Below are 26,665 nucleotides of genomic sequence, written 5' to 3'. Positions count from 1 at the left end.
GAGACTACAACCTCCACTCCATCCAAAACAAAGGATTGGCCCAATGCCCAACCAGTTGTGATGATTGCTATGAGGTAGGCAAAACCACTGGGTCAGTACCAATTAGCCTGGTGGGCAAATTCCTACCCGGCTCCCTTAAAGAACAGCATCCACCATAACCATAGCAAAGTCATTGACTATAAGCTTTAATAATAATAATAATAATAATAATAATAATAATAATAATAATTTATTATTTATACCCCGCCCATCTGGCTGAGTTTCCTCAGCCATTCTGGGCTGCTCCCAATCAAGTGTTAAAAACAGTACAGTGTTACATATTAAAAACTTCCCTGAACAGGGCTGCCGAGGGTGGGTGGGCAGGGGGGAAAAGCTGGCGAAGGAACAAACAGGTATTGCCCCAGGTGTGAGTTGCTTAAATGGGCAAGGGGTGGATCCAAAGGAAGCCTACCTGCTACATTGGCTCTGCCCCCTGGCACAGCCCAAGTAGCCTGCATCCCTGTTAGCCAAAGCTGGGTGGAGGCCAGGATCCAGCTAACATTGTTGTTCATATTATCATGCCATTAACAAAAATGATACTTTACTGAATAACATAACCATGCTGTCTTCATGGGTATATCCTTTTCCAAAATTTACTCAGAACAAACTTGCAATGAGGGCAAATAAATCTTGCACACTTTTGGAAAAAGTACCTGTTTGGGACATATAATTTGCTCTAATATCAAACAATAATGCCTATCCACTAGGCAATGGAAGGAGCGAGATAAAAAGTATTTTGAGGAATAAATATGACCAGTAGGAAAGCACTTATTCTGAATTATTTTTTATTTATAAAAAGTATTTCTATAGTGCCATGTCATAAAATATCAGGGCAGTGATCCTGATTAATTGCCTGTCCAACAACTTAAACAATTTGCAATAAACAGTTCGTTTATATTTACTTTCTACATCATGACTAGTCTGGCTTTCCTAGAGCAGCACCCATTTCCTCTTTAACACATAAGCTTTCCAGTCTCACTTCCACCTTTTCAAATAATATTGTACAAGGGTCATTGAACCAAGTGAGGTCTAGACCAGAGCTTTCAGCAGTCAACAAACAAGAGCACACCCTTTTCCCTACGGTACATGGCATGTTGGAACCTAGACTGCTATCACCTGAACTGCTGAATTGCAGAAACTGCCCTGACTCATCAGCAAAGCTTTCCTTCCTTCACGTATAGTGAGTGACCTCTGCACCAAGGTGGCTTTTGAACCAATCAAAAGCATTCATTCATTATTTTAAAGGAAGAAGAGATTTTGGGCCTCAAGGAGCACTCTATAAACTCTTAATGCTATCATGTGCAATAGGAAGCAGCAGTTTATGCATGCAATAAAACTTACTATATGGGGTACATATACATATATAGGGGGAGGGTGTTATTGTATGGTTTTTCTTTTTATTATGTACTTTATCATGTGATTATTATGTTTATATTATTATGTATTTTTATTTTGTATTTTTATGCTGTGAACTTCCCTGAGTTCTACAGATGAAGGGAAGCATACAGATTTAATAAATAAATTAAATGAATGAATATTCACAGTAAAGCCAGTAGTAGTTCAACACTGTTAAAACTGCCACTGCAGTGAGTATACTTCATATGTTAACCTTCAGCACGGATGCTTTCTATCTGCAGAAAAAACAAGAGAGGTTTCTAAACAGTTTTGATCAACAAACATTTAAATCCCTTCTTTGTTAGGTCTATCGGCTTGGTGGCATTTCCAAGCTTATTGAGCTTCTCCGCAGCCCAGATGAGAACGTGCAACAGGCTGCAGCTGGGGCCCTCCGAAACTTAGTTTTCAGAAATCCAACCAACAAGCTAGAAACCCGCCGTCAGAATGGAATTCGAGAATGTGTCAGCCTCCTGAGAAGGACTGGGAGCACAGAGATACAGAAGCAGCTGACAGGTACCTCCACCCTTTCATAACAATGTTGGAGCAACTGGAACAGTAAATCACTAATACGAATTAGTGCATAAATATTGGGTTGTGTCCAACAAAGGTGTCCCATTAGAGCAAAGATTAATACCTTCACAATGGAACTTCCTCCATCTCTTCACTCTGTGTGCTCCCTGTGCTCCCCGCCAAACCCTGAACAGATTGGGGACAGAAGAGGAAGTCTTGTTGTGTGGGTGGAAGCCCTCAATATAGGAAACCTAAAATTGACTAAACTTCAATATATTTGTATACAGTGTTACCTCGGTTTACAAACTTAATCCATTCCAGAAGTCCATTCTTAAACTGAGGCATGCTTTCCCTAATGAGGCCTCCCACCGCCGGTGCCCTTCCACTGTTTGGATTCTGTTCTTAGACCGAGGTAAAGTTCGCAAACTGGAACACTACTTCCGGTTTTGCGGAGTTCATAAACCGAATAGTTCATAAACAGGACTGTTCGTAAACTGAGGTACCACTGTATTGGAAAACCTCAGTATTGGTGCTTTTTCATTTAATGCAGCAAGTGGAAGAGAAGTTGGAATTTAATAAAGAAACACTACCAGTTTGTTAAAAGGAAAGACAAACTTCTAGATTGATATTTTGGTTCCCTGTTTTTTTTCTTCCCTATCCCAGTAACACACCAGAACAGAAATAAAGCTACAGTGGTGCCTCGCAAGGCGAAATTAATTCGTTCTGCGAGTTTTGTCGCCTTGCGATTTTTTTCGTCTTGCGAAGCACGGTGTCGGGAAAGTTTTGGAAAAGCTTCAAAAATCACCAAAGTCTTTAAAAACCTCAAAAAAGGCTACCACACCGCGTTCTATGAGTTGCTCCTCGAAGTCAAGTCGCAACTGTATTAACGGTGTTAAGAAAAAGGAAACAAACTTGCAAGACATTTCCGTCTTGCGAAGCAAGCCCATAGCGAAAATCGTCTTGCGAAGCAGCTCAAAAAACAAAAAACCCTTTCTTCTAGCGAGTTTTTTGTCTTGCGAGGCATTCGTCTTGCGAGGTACCACTGTATGTGGGATCAGAGATTTCAGGCCCAGTAGACATAGATTCCCAGTATCATTCATAAGCAGGCAGTGAGGCAGGTAGAATTTATTTTAACATGACTGTAGCTTGAATGCCTTCCATGAACATTTGGAGACTCACTTTCAGAATACCTATTAGTTTTACAGTTTCCTCTTGAATCCCTATTTAGGGAAATTTTTAATGTCTGAAATTTTATTCTGTTTTTAATGTTCTGCTGGGAGCCACCCAGAGTGGCTGGGGAATCCCAGCCAGATGGGCGGGTATAAATAATAAAATTATTATTATTATGAATCCAAATGAGAATGACAGGAAGCTATAGCAATGTGTCTCATGTATTTGCTTTCCAGGATTGCTCTGGAACTTATCGTCCACAGATGAACTGAAAGAAGATTTAATACATGAAGCTCTTCCTGTTCTGACTGATCGTGTTATTATTCCTTTTTCTGGCTGGTCTGATGGTGTTAGTACTAGATCAAGAGAAATTATTGACCCAGAGGTATTCTTCAATGCCACTGGCTGTCTGAGGTAGGTCAGCAGACATATTAATATTTTGATCATATTGAAAAAACTGAGGTGCATTCTGCTTGTCTGGCAAATATTCTCAAAAAGGCCCTTTTGCATTTTTGTTATGTATGTAATTTAGAATGTTGATATACTGTCTTTTATCAATGATTTCAAGTCAGTATACAAAATTTAAAGCAACAAAACAAATGATGCATGAAAGTGCAATTAAGAGTCCAATTTTAAGAAACAAAGAATAGCCATATTGATCAACAATAAACTCTCAGAAATTGTCTACAATTGGGACAACCCCAAAAGTCGCTAGAATGTTGCAAGCATTTCACATTTCAGCAGTGGAATTTGAAGTTTAAAAATTTAAGATAAAAGAATTTTTTTAACGCTTGGGTGAATTGAAAGGTTTTTGCTTGTCACTTAAAATTCAATATATACCATGCTGAGTAGAGCAATCCATTGTAGAGCTCCATGTCTGAAAAAAACTTGGAATTGTAAGCTAAAATTCCAATGAAAGTGGTATTTCGAGAAGGTCATTGATTCACTGCTTTTGGTTCCCTATTCTAGTAACAAACCAGAATGTAAATAGAGCTATAGAGGGACTGGACTCAGAGATTTCAGGCCCAGTAGATGCAGATTCCCAGTATCATTGATAAGCATGTGAGGTGTGGTAGTTTGAGCATAAAGCTATTTTGGGTTGTAAAGGTTAAAAGGTTAAGTGCCAGCCTTTAAATTGACAGACAGTGAAGTTCCTTTAAGTTTGCATCAAGCACTGTCCGATTCGGCACCAAATGAAGCTTCTCAACCATTCTCATTGCAGTCATCTAGATGTATTTTTGTTGTATGCATAAAGACTGGAGGCGCAGGTGCCAGGTGTGTGCTGGCACTCTGACCAAACGTTCTTCACCTGCATGTTAAAAAACACACAAACCTTCTGCTTGCTCCTCATCAAATTTTAATGACTGCTTCTGGCAATGAATTGCCCTCCATATTGGTTTTCTTCATTAGATTCCCTAGTCCTCTACAACCACCCCTTTTAAACTGTAGGAAGTCTCTTAGTTGGCATGCAATAGTTTTATTCATGCTTAGGAAAAGCTATCAAACTCCTTGGCATGAATGTATTAGTCCAGACTTGCAGTTTCTCTTACTGATCTCCTGCAATGCTCGGCTTATGAGAATCACTGAATGAGCCAGTGGAACAGCTACACAATTAGAAGTTCACCCTAAGGGGATTGAGCAGCAGCAGTTCACGCCTCAAGCACACACATGAACTAAAAGTACCATTGTTTGCTGAAATGAAAAAGATGAACTGCATCAGCGACTGCAGCTTTCTTGGTCCAGGGGTCTAACAAGCTGATATAAGCAGCTTGTAAACTCACTGTACAATAGTAAATTATTTCCATTCTTGCTTAGGTAGATAAAATGACTCAGTGCAAAATGGAAGCATTCCAAGCTCCATATCTTCAAACCTTTGGGAGTCTGAAGGGAAAACAGTAAAAATAGCTCCATAGTGATCTTAAAACTAGTTAGAGCTTGTTTGTGTATCAGAAATGGTCTCTATTAAAAAAAAATCTCAGCATCTTGACACAGTATTGTGAAGTAAGCCTCATGTGAGAAAAACCAGTGTCTTGAAGACGTTAGCTGTAACCATCCAAACAGCACTATTTCCTTTGATCAAACAAAATATTTGCATTTGCCCTCAAACATTTTGAAATATTGTTTCATCTTAATAGTTGTGTTATGAAACTTGGCAGGCATCAGACTTTTTTTAAAAAAAATAATTTTTATTAACCAGCCAATCAAATCAAATTAAATCACATCACATAAATTCCGAATTACAAAGCCGAATTTTAAATTTTGTTGGGGGGACGCATATTTCAAGATCCGAAGGGGGATTCTGATCATCTTCTTGCTACTGCGTTAATGTCCAAATCAGTCCAAATCAGTCCAAACAAAGTTCATAATTCTATCCAATCTTATCTTGCTGTTTCCACATCTCATCTTGTTTATATATTTTCTCTTTTTTCTTTATGATCTCTTCTGATAGTCTCCTTAAGCCGATAAACACCAATAATAATAATAATCCTGTGTGAATTTTCCGTTCTTCCATTCCTCAAATCGAGATGGTTTCCATATATCATCTCCTTCATAGATAACATCGCTCTTTCCATCTCACAAAGCTGTCGCTCTTAAGTCCCTCTGAGGAGTTTCACCCACAATATATAAACAGCTCTATTTCTCTCTTTCTCCTCCCAGACTCAAGACCTCCGACAGAACTTCCCAATATGGGGACGGCATTTTTAACTGCGTCATTCCCAAGCTCTTATACATTCCTCGCTCTTCTTAAAACATGCTTTGGTTCAAAAGTTTATCTCCACACAGCCTTAAATCCACAGCTTAAGTCCTTAAAACGACATTTCTGACTCGTGACTCGTGAGGGGAGGGGATTCTTGTTAATCACATAAGAAAAGAAAGGAAAGTTTTTTTCCCCTCCCCCATCAGTCATTTGCCATACCGTGTCTTGGTGTATCTTCTCATGTTTATTATTGTCTTGTTTTATCAGAGATCTCTTCTATAGCAGTCTTTACTCCCCTCCTTCCTTGAAATATGTGCATTCCTTCATCCAAATTGTTTTCTTTTGAAGTTCTAGCAGCTAGTGGCGCGAATCAGGGACAGCGTCCAGGAGTGCCGGAATCCCACAGGAGGGCTTTGTGCCTAGTGCCCCCATCCCTACAAGTTTGGGGGTGGTATAGGGCACAGCAGGCAAAGGCAGTCCCCCCCCACCATCCTGGGGGGGTTAGGGAGGCTAATTACTCCCATCATAGCCTCCAAATTACCTCGTGTGGGTCAGAGACATGTTATTGTCAGCCATCTTCCGATGCGCCGGCAGGCATCAGACTTAATGGTAGAGTAACTGAGCAAAAGGAGATGAGTTTGAGCTATTGAAAGGGGAAAGTTCTCAGACTCCCTTGCAACCCCTGGAAAACCAATCAGAATTGTTAAATTAAGTACAGTGGTACCTTGGTTCTCAAACTTAATCCGTTCCGAAAGTCCGTTTCAAAACCAAAGCATTCCAAAACCAAGGCTCGCTTTCCCATAGAAAGTAATGCAAAATGGATTAATCTGTTCCAGACTTTTAAAAACGACCCCTAAAACAGCAGTTATAACATGGATTTTACTATATAATGAGACCATTGATCGATAAAATGAAAGCAATAATCAATGTACTGTACTATAAAATAAATAAGACAGTATTGTAGATGATAAAAAAAAAAAATTAAAATTCTTACCTGCACTGATGATAGTCATTGTTTGGATGGAGGGCTTTTATCCATTTCCTTAGTCACACAATCAATCAGTAGCTGAACTGGGTTCCACACAGTCACAAATACAACTTAACTGAAAAAGCCTCAAAAACAAAAACGCAAAATAAATAGCAAAAACAAAAGTGCCAAACTTAATCCATTCCAGAAATCTGTTTGACTTTCAAAATGTTCGAAAACCAAGGTGCCGCTTCTGATTGGTGCAGGTGCCCCAAAAACAATAGCCAACAGCCGCATCGGATGTTTGGCTTCCGAAAAACATTCGAAAACCAGAACAGTTACTTCTGGGTTTTTGGCATTTGAGAACCAAGGTGTTTGAGTACCAAGGCATTTAAGAACCAAGGTACCACTGTACTTGGATTAATGAGCTTTCAGACATTATATTCACCCCTTAAAAACATTATTTTTGAATAGTTATTTAAATGATTAGAATCAGCTAATATTAAATCACCCTGTTTCTCTCAGCATATGCAACTTTTGGGACCAAGCTAGACCCAATGCTAAATGCATTATTAGAAACCCTGGCTGTGTACACTCTCCCTTTTACTTTGCACCCAGTGTGCTCCCACCACTGGTTTTGGAAGCAGCATACATTCCACATTAGCCATAATCCATATCTATCCTGTATCTATCCTGCCATTCTTTATGAAATACAGCATTTTGATGTGTCGTCCCCCCCAAATCATATTTAATCCAAATTGAGCAAAAGAAAGACTGAGATGTGTTTTAAGCCAGTAATATGTACACAGCCGATATTGGGCTTAAAAAGAAAAAGAAAAATTAATAGTAGATATTGCAGATGATTTTCATTGAGGACTACAGCATGTGGGGAGGGGAGGTTTAACCATTTATTCCCCAGCTGTGATCCCAGCTATTAGCTTTAGAAAGAAAGCTGCCATGAAGCTAATAGTTGTGCTTAGGAGCAGATCTATTTTGTGGAATAGGTCTGCGATATATTCCACATGCTCTCTGTATAGGAGAATTTCACCCTCATTGAATCAAAGAGAACTAGAGAGAGATTGGTGAGCACAGGACAAGAGTAACTGAGGTGCCTGACTGATCTGATTACTTCTCCCTTTGATTTATAAAATGTCTCTTCCCTGTAGGAACCTGAGTTCTGCAGATGTTGGACGTCAAACCATGAGGAACCACCCTGGACTGATTGACTCTGTAATGGCTTATTCTCAGAACTGTGTGGCTGCCAACCGTCCAGATGACAAGGTACAAGTCAGACGTAGAGTAATGTTTGTTTATCAGCTGATATAACTCTTGTTAACATTGCCAGAATTGTAAACCCAGAATTATTTTTACAGCAATGTCTTTTTTTAAAGAATCCTGCCCTGTGTAAAGTATTTATGCACTGACAACTGAGAGAAGTGACTGGTTATCTCGTTTTCTTTGTTTTAGTCTGTGGAGAACTGCATCTGTATCCTTCACAATCTGTCCTACCGCCTTGATGCTGAGGTGCCTAATAAATACACGCAGCTCAACCACATGGCCAGGAACAGTTACACAGACAAGACCCTGACTGGCTGCTTCAACAACAGAGGTGGAAAACTGGAGGTGAGATTTGGTGCATAGAACTACATCATTGCCTTGTGTTAAAGGCAACTTTGGATGATGATTATTTCAATTTCTTGCCCGCCTTTCACCATAAAGTCCCAGGGTGGGTTTCAGCAATTCAAAAATGCAATATTCAAAAACAGTTTAATATTAGTTTTGTGTAATAAATAAGTAAACTGGGGTTCTTTTGCAAAACATGGGTTAAAAAGGGGGTTCTGTTATAAAACTTCAGCTTCTTAGATATTTTAAATATTCTTATTTACCCTTAGTATGATGACTATGACCTACCTCTTCCTGAAGAGGACTATAAACCCAGAGGGTCCAGCTGGTTGTACCATTCAGATGCCATCCGCACATATCTGTCTCTGATGGACCAGAGCAAGAAAGATGCTACCCTGGAGGCTTGTGCTGGAGCCCTGCAAAATCTGACTGCAAGCAGAGGACTGGTAAATGCATTATTTTGCCCTCCACATCTGGTTAGACATCTGGAAAAGCACTTTGTTAACTGATGATAGTAGACACTCTGTGTGTGGTGTATGCTGGCTACGACCCCAAAACTCTAGAAATAAGCAATGCCTAATTATTTACTTTTCTAGATGTCAAATGCAATGAGCCAGTTGATTGGTCTAAAGGAGAAAGGTTTGCCCCGTATAGCACGCCTTCTGCAGTCCAATAATGCTGAAGTAGTTCGCTCTGGAACATCCTTGCTGAGCAATATGTCTCGACACCCTATTCTACACAAAACAATGGGTAGGCACCATTTTGTATTCTACCTATTTTCCTTTCTTTACATTCACACGCTTTTCTTCATATATGTCGTTTCTTTTCCAAAGTCCCACTCTGCTAAATGATCAGAGTGTTTAAATCTCTTCTATCACAATACAGTGGTACCTCGGGTTAAGTACTTAATTTGTTCCGGAGGTCCGTTCTTAACCTGAAACTGTTCTTAACCTGAAGCACCACTTTAGCTAATGGGGCCTCCTGCTGCCGCCGCAGCGCTGGAGCACGATTTCTGTTCTCATCCTGAAGCAAAGTTCTTAACCTAAGGTACTATTTCTTGGTTAGCGGAGTCTGCAACCTGAAGCGTATGTAACCAGAGGTACCGCTGTAAAGTGTTCATCGGTGAGAAGCTGGTTCAACATTTTTCTGTTCTCATCCAGTTTTGTGCTTTCATGTTTGTTCAAGATCAGCAGGTCTATCTAATGATCTAAAAAGCAACTGAGAATAAGCAAAGAATTATTTACCCTCCGGATGATGCTATCTCTCTCATGTAAAATGCTGTTGGTTGGGGTTTGGAGGGGGGCAGGTGTGTTAGGTTAGGGTTGGTACCCACAGTCACAGCTACATGAACTTCATCACTACCTGAAGCTGATCTGCTGTGGCTCTTCCCACCTGATAATTTTGCTTTTTAGCAAAAGTGGGATCTGTTGCTACAACTCCCAAGGGTGACTAATATTCCCCTTATGCCCAATTGTAGACCTTATTGAGTAATGCTTATTTAGTTTCAGTAACCCTTTTGAGTTTTAGACAACTCAATAGCTTTTTTGAGTTGTATTTAATGGTAATCTGATTCTGCCCTTCAGCTAATCAGGTGCTCCCAGATGTGACCCGTCTCCTGGCCCTCCAGGCTCCAGGTTCCAGCAACTATGGGGACATTATGACATCTGCTTGCTACACACTGAGGAACCTAATCATGTCCAACCCACAAATGGCCAAGCCCTACCTGACAGGCAGCTTGATAAATAATGTTGTAGGCCTATGCCGTAATGGGTGAGTAATGGTGACGAAAAGTGGGCATATGAGAGATTTGAACCATGATTTGAATATATCCCTTTCTTTGCATACCATATATATGTGCAGCTTAGAACTTTTCCATTTCTAATTTATTTATTGCAGAACACTGACACCTCACCATAAGCATTTTTAAAAGCTGTGGTTAGTGTGAGTCTCAGATACTGAGTTTGTTTTCCTAAACCACTGATGGGAAACCTGTGGTCCTCTTGTTGTTATTTGATCCCAGTTTACATCAGGCCCAGCCAGCATGGCCATTAGTCAGGGCTTTGTAAAGCTCCTCAGCGCTGCCCTTAACTTTGAACCTGGCATACCTAGAGACTCATTAATACCATGGAATGGGGTTGGTGGTGGCTGCTGTCTACTGAATGGCATTTTAAACTTTGGCTATTGTAGTTTATTTTGTAAACTACATTCTGAAGATTTGCATGTAACACTAAACCAAGATTTAGCACTGCATGGATGAGCCAGAGGGAGGAGTACAGAAAGAAGAAATGCCATAGTACACCTGCAACAGCACATCAAACATGTCTTTCCCATATCGGTCTCTACAACCTCAGCAGATGCTGTAACTCTCCAGTGGTTTGAATTCATCCCCAAAGGCCCACTAAATCACATATTATTATTAATAATAATAATAATAATAATAATAATAATAATAATAATATATTTATATACCCATCTGGCTGTGTTTCCCCAGCCGCTCTGGGTGGCTTCCAACAAAATATTAAAATACAGTAGTCCATCAAATATTAAAAGCTTCCATAAACAGGGCTGCCTTCAGATGTCTTCTAAATGTGTGGTAGTTGTTTTTCTCTTTGACATCTGGTGGGAGGGCGTTCCACAGGGCGGGTGCCACTACTGAGAAGGCCCTCTGCCTGGTTCCCTGTAACTTGGCTTCTCACAGCGAGGGAACCGCCAGAAGGCACTTGGGGCTGGACCTCAGTGTCCGGCCGGAACAACAAGGGTGGAGACACTCCTTCAGGGATACAGGACCGAGGCCGTTTATATATATATTGTATATATAATACTACATAAATATACATATATTATATACCTATATATTTTATATTTTAGATATGTGTTTAAATCTGTTTAAAACATAACAATAATTACAAAAAAAACCCTAGTCAATTTCCAAAGGCCTGTTGGAACAAGAAAGTCTTTACCTGCCAGCGGAAGAACAGCAAGAAAGTTGTTGTCATCCATCCTTTTCTGGAAAGCTCATTTGCCTTCTTTTCTTTCTGTAGATCTTATCCAAAAGCAGCTGAAGCTGCTCGGATGCTGTTGTCTGACCTATGGTCAAACAGGGAGCTCCAAACTATACTAAAACAGGTAAGAGAATAATGTGGTCTTTTTCCCTATTTCTCATAAACAGCATGGCACTTGGACAGCCCCACTCACATAATAAAAGGTGTGGCTAGCCCTGTGGTGAATGTCTCCTAAGATCATAGAAACAGTGTATTTTTAACAAAAGGTTGTGATGGTAAACTGTTTTGGAAAGTAGAGCTGTCATTTTGTTTCATTTTTTGTATACAGAATTGTTTTAGAGGCGTCTCTTCTGGATGAAAAGGAATTACCTTTTCAGATCTTCAATATAAATAATATATACTGTGACATATCTTTTAAAAAAATGCAATGCATTTTCTAGTGCTTTGTTAGTTTTGCTCCTCTGGTCTGCTGATGGATGACAATTAAAAAGAAAAGAACAGAAAGATACACGTCGACTAATTGTGGACACAGAAGCAGAATATTCAGAAGCTTTGCAAAATGTTTTTGCATTTATATATGAGTTATTAAGTGAGGTTGCTAGAAATCTTCTGTTGAAACCACTCTCATGCCTTAGAGAGTTTTACATGTGCAACATATATAGTTTGTGAGTGCATCCAGACATTTGCCTGAATTTGACTTCTCTCATGCTTATATCAAAACATCTGACTCCTCATAACATAATGGTTCTTCATCCAATTTATCCTTATGTGATCTACAACCTTACATTCTGCAGCAAGGATATGATAGAAATATGATGGGATCCTTAACAGGAAGCACTCTCAGGACCCTTTCTTCAAGGTTCTAAGAAGATACCTTTCCTGCATGTTTGGCTTACAGGTAAACAACTGAATCAGACTTTCAAAGCTGGGGGAAGAAACCTTAGTCACATCTAGATTAGCCTCAGTATGCAGGGCTGGTCAATCATATCACTGCTGGGAGGCAGAGGGAGAGATGTGAGTTGATGGCCAGGTCGGCGTGGCGCAAATAAACTGGTAGAAGGACTGAATTGTCTCCGCTGGTTTGTTTGCACCATGCCAACTTCACCATTGCCCTCACCCACAGCAGGTAAGCAGCAGCAATACAACCAACTGGATGACAGGGGAATACTCTCAGGCCACCACATCATCCACTGCTGGGTACAGGACTCAAGGGAAACCTCTTATCTCCCAATCCCAAAAAAGGTTGTACTTCCACGGGGTTATCAGTGGGTTAAGTTGCTGCCTTAAGAACTGGGACGAAGAGGGAGAAGTGAAGGATTATTTAGGGAGCATATAGCACCCTCCCATTCTGAGCGCGCTGTGATCTGTGTGCAGCTATGAACTCATGGCTCAACAGAGGAGCAGCAGGAAGAAGACTTGGTTGAGTCGTGTCCTATCAGGGGTGCCAAGTTGAATAAAATATTGTGGGGCCCCAGAGATAAGCCTCGCCCTGCATAATTGATCACATGCAGTGGCGTAGCGTGGGGGGTGCAGGGGGGGCCGGCCGCACCGGGCGCAACATCTGGGGGGGGCGCACTCGCACTCGCAGCTCTCTGCCCCTACCTGACTCACTCTCTCTCTCTCACTGCAGTGCTGGCTGTGCGAATCCGATCCGAGCCGCTGGGTCGCCGCCCACTGTGGAGGGGGTGGGTGCCAGGCGTGCGGTGTGGAGAGAGAGCGAGGGACTATCTGGGGGAGGGACAGTGCAGCGGCCGCCCAGCGCAGCGCTGAGCGCAGGAGAGAACCACACCATCCCAGCCCAGGCAGCAGCAAGAAGAAGCTGGCAGCGGCGGCAGGTTAGGGGTTAGGGGGCGCAAATTACTTGCCTTGCCCCGGGTTAGGGGGCGCAAATTACTTGCCTTGCCCCGGGTGCTGACAACCCACGCTACGCCGCTGATCACATGACACAGTGCACACACACCATTTGAATGGGAATGCCCATCAACTTTGTGGGGGCACTGTCCCCTCAAATACTTTATGGTGGGGCTGAAGCCCCTAGGATTTGACTCCTATGTGTGTTATGTATTCCACAGGTACAACTGCGCATTAAAGGCGCACAGGGGCATTTCTCAATATGTACATAGGGGACACTTGGAAATGACTAATTCTGCAGTCTTTTTCTTTTTCTTTCAGACTTTGTGACTCTTTTCTGCCTAGAGGCCTCTGCCGTCAAGAAATTGTTTGGACATTAACATACACACAGAGAGAATGTTGCCAGATTTCAAGACACTTGTAAAACTAGGTACAAAAGCTGTATTGCCTGGCATATCTTAAAATGTTCTAATGGCTGTTTTAAATATTTCTTTCATTTTTTCTGGGGATAGGCTGGGAGGCTGGAGGTTAATGGTACTTGATGTCAATTGTTAGTATTTTTAAAAACAAACAAACGGGGGCTTACAATTTCGAGAGGTACAATGAATAAGTTAGACACCTACCTACCAACTGATGCTATGTTAGGAAACTTTTAAGGAGGTAGCACCTATGTATGTATATATTTAGTGGGTGTACGTATATAGAGTGGGAGAAGTGGAATTCCAGTGTCACCAAAGGCATTTGGGTGCCATTCAGTGCATAACAGTGCAATTCAATGTTTGTTTATTTGGAAAACTGAGTTCACTGGGGATTACTCCCATGAAAATGTGCACAGGATTGCACAACCTAAAGGGTTGGGAGTCAGCCCCACTGAACATAGTGTGGCTTCCTTCTTAATAACCATGCACAGGATAGTGCTTCAAGTCCTTTTTATTCCTCATTTTCAACAAATTATGTAAAATTACTAATACCTTATGTGTTTCTTTCTTTGTCAGTGGTCATTCTACATAGATAATTAGTATAGAGCTCCTGTTTTAGATTGCTGAAATTATTTCTCCCTAAACTTTACTGACATCACAGAGTTTCTTCTGCATTCATTTTTTTTGGGGGGGGGGGGGTGAGGGTGTGGGCACCAGTTCTGCTTTCGTATTCCATTTTATGGCTAAGCATTTTTCTCCCTATAGGTCACTTAGTTTCCAAATCCCAAGAAGCAAATTCATGTCAGATAAATTTCTCCTGAATTGATTCTTGATAGTTTTTGAAAACTTTATTTTTATACTATATATAAGTAATGGATTGTGTGGAAGACCCCCAAGGTCTTACTAAGGATATAATCTACCACAAGCTTCTATGTGGCTTTTCAAAAATATTTGCTTTACCAAAGTCGGATTCTTGTTATTTCATAAATCCGTCAGCTGAACAAGTCTGCCAATATATACTCAGAAAAAAGAAAAATAGACGTGATCTACTCTTTGGGAATTCCTGTCATGTTCACTCAGTAGCACAAACAATTTCCTCTCACCCAATGGAACTTTCCTCTCCTCTCCTCTCCTCTGCCCTGTGGGCCCCCAAGCCCCCTTCACAGGGTCTTCCAACCCTCTGAAGTAGATTCTGAAGATGCGGGGGGAGGACATAGAATTGGATTGGGGGTGAAAAGAAAAGGAAAGGGAAACGCTCCATTGTGAGAGCAGAAGTCTTCTGACTTCACTTTGTACCCAGAGCCTTCTCCCAAGGCTCATGAGTAGGAACCAAAATGAAATTACAGTGTTTAACAAGTAGCTATGAAATTGAACTGTTTCTTGTCAGACCATTTTAGAAGCTTGGGAGGAAAGGGGTGGTGGTTTTCATTATTTTTTAAAAAAGAAATATGTTCAAGCAGTTTCTGCTGGATCTAAAATGGATTTGCCCTATGCTTTTCAACTACCATTTCAGTCTTCACACCTCAGAGGCATCCTGTCATAGGTTTTTGTACATTTTTCAGTGGTGTGTTGTAATACTCCTGGGGTGGTTATGGCATTTTGTAGAGGAGCTTTAGCTTGGGCAAATGGTGCGTCGTTATTCAGTGATAAAAGTACATTTATGAAAGCAAGTTGCTGTGTCATTCCAAATAAACGACAAAGATAAGTTAATTCAAAGACGTTGAGGGTGGGAAAGTTTCCTGTTCTCTCCTTCTCCCTGCAGATATTTGCAGTCTCCAGGTGGGGAACTCTCCAGAGGATGGGGGACTCTCCTGCCTATTGTAGAATGACGCGCAGGGGGAAAGGAGCCATCAGGCAGCTGAGAGAGCACAGACCTAGGGAAGAAGTGAAGTCTTGGAAAGGAGGACTGGGACAAGGAGTGGTACAGAATAATGGAGAGGAGTTGAGAGGAGTGGAGCTGAGAGGAGAGGGAGGAATCTAAGAGGAGAAAGAAACTAGGAAAGAGAATGGGCAGACAGGAAGGTTGCACATGGCCAGGAACTGTAGAAATGAACAGTGTTGCAATTTACCTTTGAATGTACCAATCAAATGTATCGGCAGTAGGTTTCTGGATTACATGTGCTTTATCTCATCTTCATCAGTTTGATTGGTTCCAAGTTTTCAGAGGATCCTCAGCAAAATCAACTCCCTCCTAACTTACAGGGACAAGATGCTGATGTTTAATTTCCCACAATGCCTATGTTGCATCACTTCATGGTATTGTGGGAAATGTAAAAGTGATGCCCAGTGTTGATTTAGAGTCCTGGCTGCTGGGGGGGGGGTAGATGAGGGGGCAGGCACAGGTCACATGTCATTAGTAGGCCCTACCAGAGTCAGGTCCCAAGAATTGCTGTGTGGTGATGCCAGACCTGGTCATGAACTACATTTTTAACATTTGATATTTCATAACGACAAGCTACTAGTAGTCTTAATAGTGTTCATATATGTAAGCGTAAAGTGTGTGTCTACACATACACCAGATTTGTTAACAGAATGATTAGCAGAATGATTATCACTGAGTTAATAGAAGGCTTTGGCACAACTAGTCAGTTATCAGATAATCAAGAACTACCTGTCATCTGCACTTGCCCTCCATAAACCAGTTTTGTCAATGTTTGGCATGTAGTAAGAGAACCCTTACTACTGGTATTGTTATGCTGTTTAGCAAGGCAAATTGATCTTGAAGAGATCTACATGAGCAGTAATGTCAAATGCCCTACAATGGCTCCTGATCCCTGATCAGCCCTCTTCTCCTAACTTATTATCCAGAGAGAAATGGCTCCAGTGTATATATCATTTGCTAGCATGGAATGGATGGATAGAATATTATCTGCGAGGATGGGCTGAACATTTCTTTTGGCCCTGCCACATGAGAAGCAAGATGCAACAGGCTGGTGTTTGCATAGGATGTGAGTCACGTAAATAAATGCTAGAACCTGTTATGACCTCAAGATAGCAAAAAGTGCTTTCCTTATTAGGGCTTGCTTTGTTTTATGCATTCTAAAATGCTAGTCAAATGATGTCTTGGATGTCCAATGCATCATTTCAGAAGGCTCATGGGCACAACTAGAAGAAATGAACTTTTGCAAGCTTACTCCTCGGTTGTATTAATTTACTACCTTTTATTACCACCCATATCACTAACCCAGCTATACAAAGTATTCTGTAATATATATGTACAAGAATCCCATGTCAACTTTGTTTTTTCCTGTACTGTATGTGTATTTGCTTCATTGGAACATCTGAAATCAATAAAGAGTTGGGAGATCTTTTAACTTTTCACCTTGGCTATTGTGCTTACTTTGCTTCTTTCTGCCACCAAATATATTGATAAATAAAGCAACTTATGAATAATTCAGTTTTCTTCATTCTGCAGTTAGTGGAAGACTGCCCTTTCTTCTAAAGATCTCAAAACATATTTCCTATTATGCGCCATCAGCTTTGTGCAGCTTTAATGAAAGACAGAAGCAGGAGGACTATGGTGGTAGGTGAGGACATGCCTCAGTCTCACTATAGATCACAGCACTGCGTTTCTAGGAGCTGCTATCTATCCTGCTTCTCCATCAGGACATAAATACATTCTCACAAGCCAGTGGTGTATTTCAGCAACATGAACTCCTTAAGGAGGATGGTTATTCTTGGACTCCCAGCCTTGTGGATCAGCTCAAAAAAAAGACTGTTTTCTTAAGGACAGTGGATATTCTTAGAGTTGGACTAATTCAAAAACATGGAAGAACGTGGGCATGTAAAAAGGTAAAAGAGTATTGGGAAATGATTTATAATGAACTGGGGAAAATGTTTAAAATTACTTTCCCCCTGCCCAAACCAGAGTCCTTTCTCCTGAAAGGAGAAATCCCCAAATGTCAGAAAAGGTTTTTTATGTATGCAGCAAGTGCAGCCCATGTTTTGTTAGTCCCAAAATGGAAAGTGAGTGAGGTCTCAACTAAAGAAGACTGGCAACTTAAGTTGACAGAATATGCACAACTTGCACATTTAACATATAGAATAAGAGAGCAAGAAAATACTTTTAAAGAAGATTGGAAAAAGTTTATTGAGTATATGGAAAATAACTGTGTACAGCTGAAAACGCAGGCGGCATTAAGATAAGTTCAACAGAGTAAATAATTTTTGAAGGATGGAATAGTGGAGAACCCATTGGAATAGTTATTGTAAAATATGCAGGGAGGTAAGATATGCAAAATGAACCATGGAAAGAGAAGAAGGGAAGTCATTGGATATTTTAAAGTATGTAAACTGTTTATTTGAAATTATATAACAGAAAATTTAATAAAAAGTACATATAAAAACTAAAACTAAAACACGGAGGAATAGTTCTACACTCTCTTGGAGCAGTGAAGAGAAATCTAAATGATGAGCTGGAGGAGGGAGTCTGGAAGTAGCTGGCACCTCACCTAGCAATTTATTTTTGTCTGGTCAAAATGCTTGTCTTAGGGTTGCCCAATTGCTATCTAGAGAATGAGGATTTTCCATTTCAATGCACCAGTTAAGTGAGAAAGGAGATAGCTCCTGCCCATCCCTCTGCTTGTCATGGTCTCCACCCTCCTCCTCTGCCTGCAGTAAAGCAAACCCTCACTGCAGGCAGAAGGGTGGTCAGACAAATGGGCGAGAGCAGCCACAGTGATCTCATCTCACTCTGGATTGTGCACGTTTAAAGCAAAACACTTGCTCTTCAAGTTGCAATGTTGCGCTTTGGGCCTGACTTACATTTGGAGAACCCAAGGCCTGTGATATGGTATATCTGGTGATGATGGGCGACTGTTGGTTTCTTCCCAGGGCTGCCATTTAAATACAGCTTTACCAACATTGACTGGTGCTACCAGTAGCATCAGTTGAAGATCTGCAGTAGCTGCTCAGAGAAAAAAGCTCCATATAGACACTTGCAAATGTTAACCACACTCCTTCATCTGAGCAGGGAGTGGTGGAAGGAATTAGATACACCATGATAAGAAACTGTAGCATTGGCATCTTTTGAGAAGGTGGTTTTATTTTTCCCTTACCAAACTGGCTTGCAGACAGGAGCAGCTTGTAGAGACATGACCAGATGAAACAACTGCATATGAAAACATAAATTAATGTAAGAAATGAATAGTCCTCTGCTCCTATTGGCTGCCCTGCTTTCCCGATTGCATCTGGTTTCACTCCAAGGATAGGAGGGGATAATAGGCCTGACGCTACTCCAAAGCTTGGAACCTGCAGCTGCATGCCTCTTGCGGTGAAGCAGATGCCATGAGGATCTCACAATTTCAAAGGGAGATGCAAGTGTGTTGACACAGCACAGTGTTAGAAATCCCACCCCCCTTAAAAAAGAAACAACGTAGTTGCCACAGAAGCACTAGAGCCCAAGAGAAATTGGCTGGAATTTCAGACCAACCATAGGTCCCATACCTATGTAATGCAAAATGAAGTAATACAAAATGGCCAGGTATGCTTGCATCGTTTTCTAAGCTAGGCCCTTCTTGTGTCTTCTCTGTAAATTATACATCATCCCCAGGCTAAAACCATCTAATTGTCTGTCTTTCTTTCTTTCTTTCTTTCTTTCTTTCTTTCTTTCTTTCTTAGCAAAGGCATATGTTAGGTATTTTGTTTCATTTCTAAGTTGTTTCATTTTATACTTATATGCTGTTACAGAATTCCTTTGAACACCACCAAATTGCACCGGTTAATCCTTTGCCATATGATACAAAATGAAGCTTTGTGATTAAAAGTTTAGATCTAGAGTTTTTGAAGCATGCAGGTGCCTGGATTATATCATTGGAGGTTATTTTGCTTAACATCTAGTTCATATTCATATCAGATCTTCTCTTCCATGACAGCTTGAGTCTGACGCTTAATAATCAGATATCATTGCTTTGTTGGTGAGCTTTAGCACTGAAGCATGAAACTTTTAAATCCTTTCTAAGTGTCTGTATACAGCAAGTATGCTAGCCCTGACTGATATGGAGAAACATAGTTCATATTCACTTCTTGAACTAAATATTCAGCATAGGTCTCACTTTGTGTCAATGAATGTATCCATTTCATATTTTAAAAATATGGCTTGTATTATTGTGAATGTATTAGGAATTTGCAGAACAGATACCCTATAAAGATTTAGGCTACATTCCCATTACAGCTTTCTCTACATCCACTGCACTCCCACTGCTAGTTTCTGAAGCTGCATTCACATGGCATTAGCCAGAATGATCCTGGTAGCTCATTGACAAAGACTGCAGTTTGATGTGTTTTTCCCCTCAAACTCGCTTCAGTCCAACTACAAATCTGGATGTAGAGAAAGTGATAACACGAATATACCCTAACAGCCGTCACACACCCACAGGTGAATTTACGTGGACAGATGACAGCTTAATGAATAAGAGTTTGGTGGGGGGAATTGCAGCAGGGGGACCAAAAACATCATGCTCAATGGGTGACATCATCATCACTTTCTCTCAGATGTGGGCAATGCTGCAAATACATCTTGAAATGCAATTGGGGGTGGGGGTGGGGAATGGCCTTGCTGTGTTCCAAGCTGCTAATAAGTACATACCCCTAGTGGCGTTTTTGCGAGTCACAACATGAATGGAGATTTCTCGACACTAGATAACTGCTCAAAGGTGATATGGCAGGATCTGTCATGTAGCATATCAAAGAAGCTGACACATCACATCAGTTGGCTGAGGGGAGTGGTTAAACAAGATTCCTTAATTGAAATCTGCTATCTGGGACAGAGAAAAGCCATGCAGGCCCACCAGATGAACACAAGATATGACAGAAGAACATGTTTGAGGGACACCATCTGGTACTTTACAGGAAGTCATGGAGTGTGGAGATGTGCACAGAAAGGTATTGATAATAAAAGAAAATGGAAGTTTCCATGTACATATGTAATATTTCAGTCTGCTGTGCTGTTCTTTTGTTGTAATATGAACAGTTTAATAAAGATCATGTATTTTTTTAAAAAAGGAATAAATTACTGTAATAGACCCTCTGAACCTTGAAATCCATTTTTTTTAGTCTCTGTCCCAAAGAAATTCAACATGGGGGCTAAATACTAAATCTGCAATTTCCCATAGAAATAAATACTGGCTGCTCTTCTGTGTGCTGTGTTGATGTTATCCAGCATATCTATTAGACATGGGCTGTCAAAAACAGCAATAAAGATGCCTAATCTTTTAATGTTTGCTTATGCCATCGGCTGCAGCAGAATGCACGTCACTCTGCCTCATTTTCCCTTTGTAAGCACAGGCAGGTACAAAGCTCTGCTGTTGTATGAAATTAAGTCACTTCATCATTTGAAATAAAGTCAAGATAGCCAAAGGCAAACCTTTTATAGCTCGCAGCAGATTCTCAGGAAAGTTTAAGCAGAGTGACATTTTTATACTTTGGAATGAAGTAATTGCCCACATAAATCATGGCCACAAAACTTTAAAAAGCTACTGTAAAACTGGAATAGTAGTACCCAAGTAGAAAAGAATATGCCAACCAGATAGAAATCAGCACAATTGTGCCTAGCAGTTTCCTAAGAGGAGCTATCTATGGAGAATTCCATCTAATTCCCTGTCATTCTTAGGCCACATTCACACCATATATTTAAAGCACCATGATACCACTTTAAATGGTCATGGCTTCCCCCAAATAATTCTGGGAGCTGTAGTTTGTTATGTGGCTTAACAGTCAATCTCTCTTCACAGGGAGCTCTGAGATTGTAGTTCAGAGTGGGCAATAGGGGTCTCCTGACAACTCTCAGCACCCTTAACAATCTACAGTTCCCAGAATGCTTTGGGGGAAGCCATAACTGTTTCAAGTTGTATCACAGTGCTTTAAATGTATGATGTAATTATAGCCTTAATCCTGTTGATGTTTTTATCCAGAAATAATAAAGAGCTGGAAGATGACCCCTTGAGCTTTGTTTCACACCACAGTTGCAGCTGAGGCCCTTTTATGGAGTAAAGACTTGCAGCCAGGTTGAAGCATTACACAACATCAAAGAGGCCAGAGATATGGAACATTTTACCATATTAAAAGTAAAGCCTAGAGGGCAGCAATGCAAATAAGGCTACCCTGGGATTTTGGTAAGATGCTGACATCTAGATTACAACTGCCAATCATCAGCTATAAAACTTATCAGCAGATATTGCTGACATTGTTGGAAGATACTAAATGCTGCAAGGTGTATCATATTATTCAGTGAATAAGTCAGTAGGGTGGTCTTCTCAACCTTCAAGCACACCTGGCAAAGCAATTCCCTGCTAATATTTATGGTTTACTCTGAATGGAGGGTAGATCAAAGCGAGATGATATGTGAAGTTGGATGTGTTCCCTTCCCTGGTCAGCTGCAATGGCCCACACAAACTTTACCTGCAGCCAGTAGCGGGGGGGGGGGGGACCTCCTGCTTACACACATGAGATCACAGGGGATTTAACCTGAATGACGGTTCAGCAATATAAACAATAAACAGAAATGTGTTGTGCATTTTCCTTGGATGCACATAGCAGTTAATACTGATGCACACATGTGGACAGGGTCATAAGGCATATGTAAGCTCACACAAAAGTATTGAACTCATGTTTATAGTTACACTCACCTTATGAAGGGAAATTTTTAAATACAAGGCAAAGCTTCAGACTTTCAGAACTAGGAAACTGTTAAAAAGTTATGATTATGATTTTTGGCCACAACCCACTGGGGCATTTAATCAATACATATGCTGACATAGTCTACTGGGGCACATATAGACTATTCCTTTAGACCAGCCTTCCCCAACCTGGTGATCTCCAGATGTTTTGGACTACAACTTTCATCAACCCCAGCCAAGTTAGGGAAGGCTGCTTTAGACTGCATCAAAATTGGCCACTTACAGCAGAGCTCGCTCCTCCTTCTCCATCCTTCTCTTTTGAAGTTCACCTGGACTAATGTTCACTCCCATCCTGAGACAATGGGTTCTAGTATCAGCTTCAGACTTTGGAGGATCATTCGGCAAGACCTTCTCATGGACCCCCACTCCCTACATCTACCAGCTCACTGCTATTATCACCAACTGCTGCTGCTCCTCTTCTTCATTGCTATCACTCACTTCCTTTCCAGGCAGAGAGCCAAATAGCAAGCAGGCAGTAGCATTTACTGTGTCTCCTTTACCACCAAAGATGACTGAGCAGTGAGAAGCAGGTGAACAATCAAGCTTATTACAATGGTGAAGAGGACCCAGGCAGTAGTGGACAACAGGGTGGAGGGTGTTGCTTACCTGACCTCCTGACAGAAGAGTCACCGTTGCTTACCATGAGGGAGAGCAAGAGGGGCAAGGCAGTAGGGAGGTTGCCCCCACTGTCCATTATTGGGTCCAGGGGTCTTTTGTCAGATGGTCCCTAGCTGAGTCCTCAACATATATCTATCTACAGAGACCCCATCTACCTTTAATTTCTAAATTGGTTGAACTGAGTGTTTTCAAGGTTTGATATATACAATAGGCAGTATTCAGCCAGCCAATCCCATCAGCACAAATATGTCCACTTGCACAAGAACAGGACTTCCCCCTCTCCTGCCCCCTTCCCTGTGCCCTGTACCCTACCCAGATCTGCTCTAGGGAACTGGGGAAACCCCTAGAACAGATTTAGGGGTGCAAGGAGAAGAAGGGTGAATTCTCCATGGTGCAAGCAAATCCTTTATTCCATCATCCCTGACCACTGGTCCTGTTAGCTAGGGATGATGGGAGTTGTAGTCCCAAAACATCTGGAGGCCCATGTTTGCCTATGCCTGTCTTAGTGCTAGTCACTTCTCACTTACATCAAGAGTCTCCTTCACAAAAGCAGGATGTGTGCTCTAGAACTGATAACATTGTTGAATGGTTTCTACCATTCTAGCCAAAGCACCAGAAAAGCAACTGTGCATGGCTGATTTTACCAGCATGGCTTCTTACAGCAAAACTGCCAGCATGATTGACAGTGGGTACCACTTCTCCAATAAATACTGTAGTCTCAGGGACAGCAATTGCTTATCATGCTCTAGGGTAGAAACCCCTCTCTTCTCCTGCAACAGGAAAGTATATTGCAATGTTGCAGCTACTACTAGTTACTGTTTTGGTGCTGGTAGTCATCTAATCATGTCTGATATTTTTAAAGGGAGTTAATAGCACTTAAATCTGTGTGATTGGAGAATGACTCAATATTATCAGAAAGAAGGAGGAACCAGCAGTTACAAGGGTTAAAGGACTGTCCTGGGTGGAGCAGATGATTGTTATTACACTCCCTAAAGCCATGACATCATGGGGCGGGGTGATGCAGAACAAAAGACACACCCATGTGGGTTTTATGTCCCTGAAACCTGTCCTGTAGGAGCTCTGTGGAGGCACTTTAATATTCTGGCTGTGGTTAACTGGCATGGGAACAGGAGGGAGAAAGAGGACTCAGCTCAGCTCAGCTCTTGGCACAGAGGCAACTCCGAGGTGAATCACAGCTCCACTTCAATCAAAGAGAATGTGGGAAAGCAAGGCTCAGAGATAGAGTGATGGCTTCAGCATTTGCGAAGTCAGCACTTGTTCATTTCACTGGGACTGGGCTTGTTCGCACAGAATTAGCCAAAAGAGGCAGACTGGCAATGTGAGGATCTCTTTTTCGTGACGACGGATAGCACAATCAGGGTCACTCCTCTGGTATCCAAGCTGCTATTGGGGTGCCCAACCACGTTTTATGTTTAAAGTGCTCTGACATCTTTGGATGAAGGGTGGGATATAAATTTAATAAATAATATAATATAAAAATCATGTCCAGATGTCACAAGGACCTGAGGTGAAAGCACAAAGAGTTCCCTCCTCCCCACAAACACAGATACGCACGCATAATTTTTTTATCAGTACTGAAAAATGCCAGGAGGGTTCTGAAACCACTTTCCTTTGTCCTCTGCATATTCTAAACTGTCAAGCAGGTGGTGTAGCATGGGTTGCCAGTGCCCGGAGCGGTGCAGGGCAGGGGGAGTGGAAGGGAGACAAACAGAGTACACATGCACATTCAACTGCATAATGGTGTCCATGTCACCCAGGAGATTGCAGCTGCAGTGATTTTTTTTTAAAGAGAGTCATTCCAGTGTCTGGAGAGGTCACTTCCTGGTTTGCCGTTTTTCAACAGAACGCAGCAATGGAAGTACACCACTGTATTGAGGCAGCACCTGGTGTTGAAATTTTGCACGGCTACCTAACAATTTTGTACCTGGGGCAACTGCCCATATTTCCCCCTCCCCCACGCTATGCCACCCATCACTCTACAAAGCCCTGCCAGGCTGTGGGGATTGTAAAGAATGGATCTAAAAGAACAAGGGCATATGATTTAGTTTAAACCAAACTGAAACAGCAGGGGCCTGCCACTGGTTTCAAAAACCCAAGTTTAAAAGACCTGGGCAAATACAAAAGACTGCATCTGGCATTGAAACTGCTGTCAGATTAGCCTCTCTTGGGAGGTTATTTGATAACAGGGGTGCCACTACTGAGAAGACCCTCTCCTATGTAGTTACCTGCCTGGTTTTACTTGCCACAGGTACACAGAGCAAAGCTTCTGAAGAAGATCTTAAGGTAACCTTGACTGGGAGCAACTAAAATACTATAAAATAGTACAGTGGTACCTCAGGTTACATATGCTTCAGGTTACATACGCTTCAGGTTACAGACTCCGCTAACCCAGAAATAGTGCTTCAGGTTAATAACTTTGCTTCAGGATAAGTACAGAAATCGGGCTCCGGCGGCGCGGTGGCAGCAGGAGGCCCCATTAGCTAAAGTGGTCCTTCAGGTTAAGAACAGTTTGAGGTTAAGAACGGACCTCCGGAGCGAATTAAGTACTTAACCCGAGGTACCACTGTAAAAGCTCTAGAGTGCAGGAAGGTGATGATGTATGCAAATAAGCTTTGGTGAAGAGATATATGAGTGTCTGGGACACAGTTCTGAGAATTGCTTGAGTCACAAACTTTACAAGGCAATCCTATGCAACTGTACTCAGAAGTCCCACCTTAGGTGATTCATTCATGTGTAGTCAAATTTATTGGAGAGATTGGCATTTGTGTTTGAGGCTGTTGACTCTAGTGTATTGCTGTAATAGGGACTGGAAAATAAAATATAAAAAAAGAAAAAAGATTGCTCCTTCTACCAATATGTAGTGAGTTGTATTATTAATTGAAAATTATTTTGCACTTCCTTTAGCATCAACAGACCAATTACCCATAATTGAAGTTCCGGTGAAATAGCCATTTAAATGTCACTGTTTAGCCAATTCATTTCAAAGGCTGGTAATCACTCTGGTAAAAAGTTCTGAGTTTGCTGACGACCTTATTTGAAACCACATTTTTATTTGATGATTGGTGAACCTCAAAAGAAGAGCACCCATTTTCTGAATGCTTTATGGGATTGTCTATAACATGCCTTACCATAACAGGTGCCAAAGCTATAAACAGCAGGCTTAAAAATACAAGAGCTTTCGAATTGCAGCAGTATCAGTCTGCAGCAATCTTTGGGATGGGCGCTTTAGTGCCTTGCATTGCATGGGCTACAGACGTCGCACTGTCTTCAGCAAGAGCCCTTTGGCAAAGGAAAGCTTTAACATCATCTCATTTCATCAGGCCTGGAAGAAAATGTTACTTTCTCATGATAAGCGGAACTGGCTTTGCAATGGAGCTGGCTTTCTCCAGGGCCATGTGTTCACTGCCTGAACACTGGTTCCCCCCAGCTGCGACACTAATAAGGGATGCCAGCTAAGTGGTTTTGGCGCTGTAGCAGCTTTGAAGCTGAGAAAAGTCTTCAATTTGTTACATACCTGTCCAAGCAGTGACCATGCCTTCAATACACCATCTAGTTTATATATCTATTTTTATTAGACTCTTCAAAGGGCTGTTGCAGGCAGTTTGAATAGTGTGCCACTTTGTTCAGCGCTTAGTCATCCGCTTCTGCTGTGCCTCCTTTAATAGCTTTGGTTTTCC

General features: G+C 41.4%; 1 protein-coding gene across 1 annotated transcript in view; it reads left to right on the top strand.

Annotated features, from left to right (window-relative positions):
- The window catches only part of PKP1 (plakophilin 1), a 48,373-nt gene extending 31,378 nt beyond the window's left edge, over positions 1-16,995 (top strand). The window contains exons 5-14 of the mRNA XM_081009817.1: positions 1,740-1,947; positions 3,351-3,528; positions 7,946-8,060; positions 8,247-8,402; positions 8,672-8,848; positions 8,999-9,152; positions 9,986-10,172; positions 11,444-11,528; positions 12,199-12,302; positions 13,577-16,995. Coding sequence (XP_080865943.1) covers positions 1,740-1,947; positions 3,351-3,528; positions 7,946-8,060; positions 8,247-8,402; positions 8,672-8,848; positions 8,999-9,152; positions 9,986-10,172; positions 11,444-11,528; positions 12,199-12,270 — 1,332 coding nt within the window. The 3' untranslated portion in view covers positions 12,271-12,302; positions 13,577-16,995. The remainder of the gene's footprint in view (positions 1-1,739; positions 1,948-3,350; positions 3,529-7,945; positions 8,061-8,246; positions 8,403-8,671; positions 8,849-8,998; positions 9,153-9,985; positions 10,173-11,443; positions 11,529-12,198; positions 12,303-13,576) is intronic.
- The last annotated feature ends 9,670 nt before the right edge of the window (positions 16,996-26,665 follow it).

The sequence above is a fragment of the Podarcis pityusensis genome (genome assembly GCF_964106645.2).
Source record: "Podarcis pityusensis genome assembly, chromosome: 6".
Classification (NCBI taxonomy): Eukaryota; Metazoa; Chordata; class Lepidosauria; order Squamata; family Lacertidae; genus Podarcis; species Podarcis pityusensis.
Note: the sequence above shows the minus strand (reverse complement) of the source record. Positions and strands in the feature narration are given on the sequence as shown.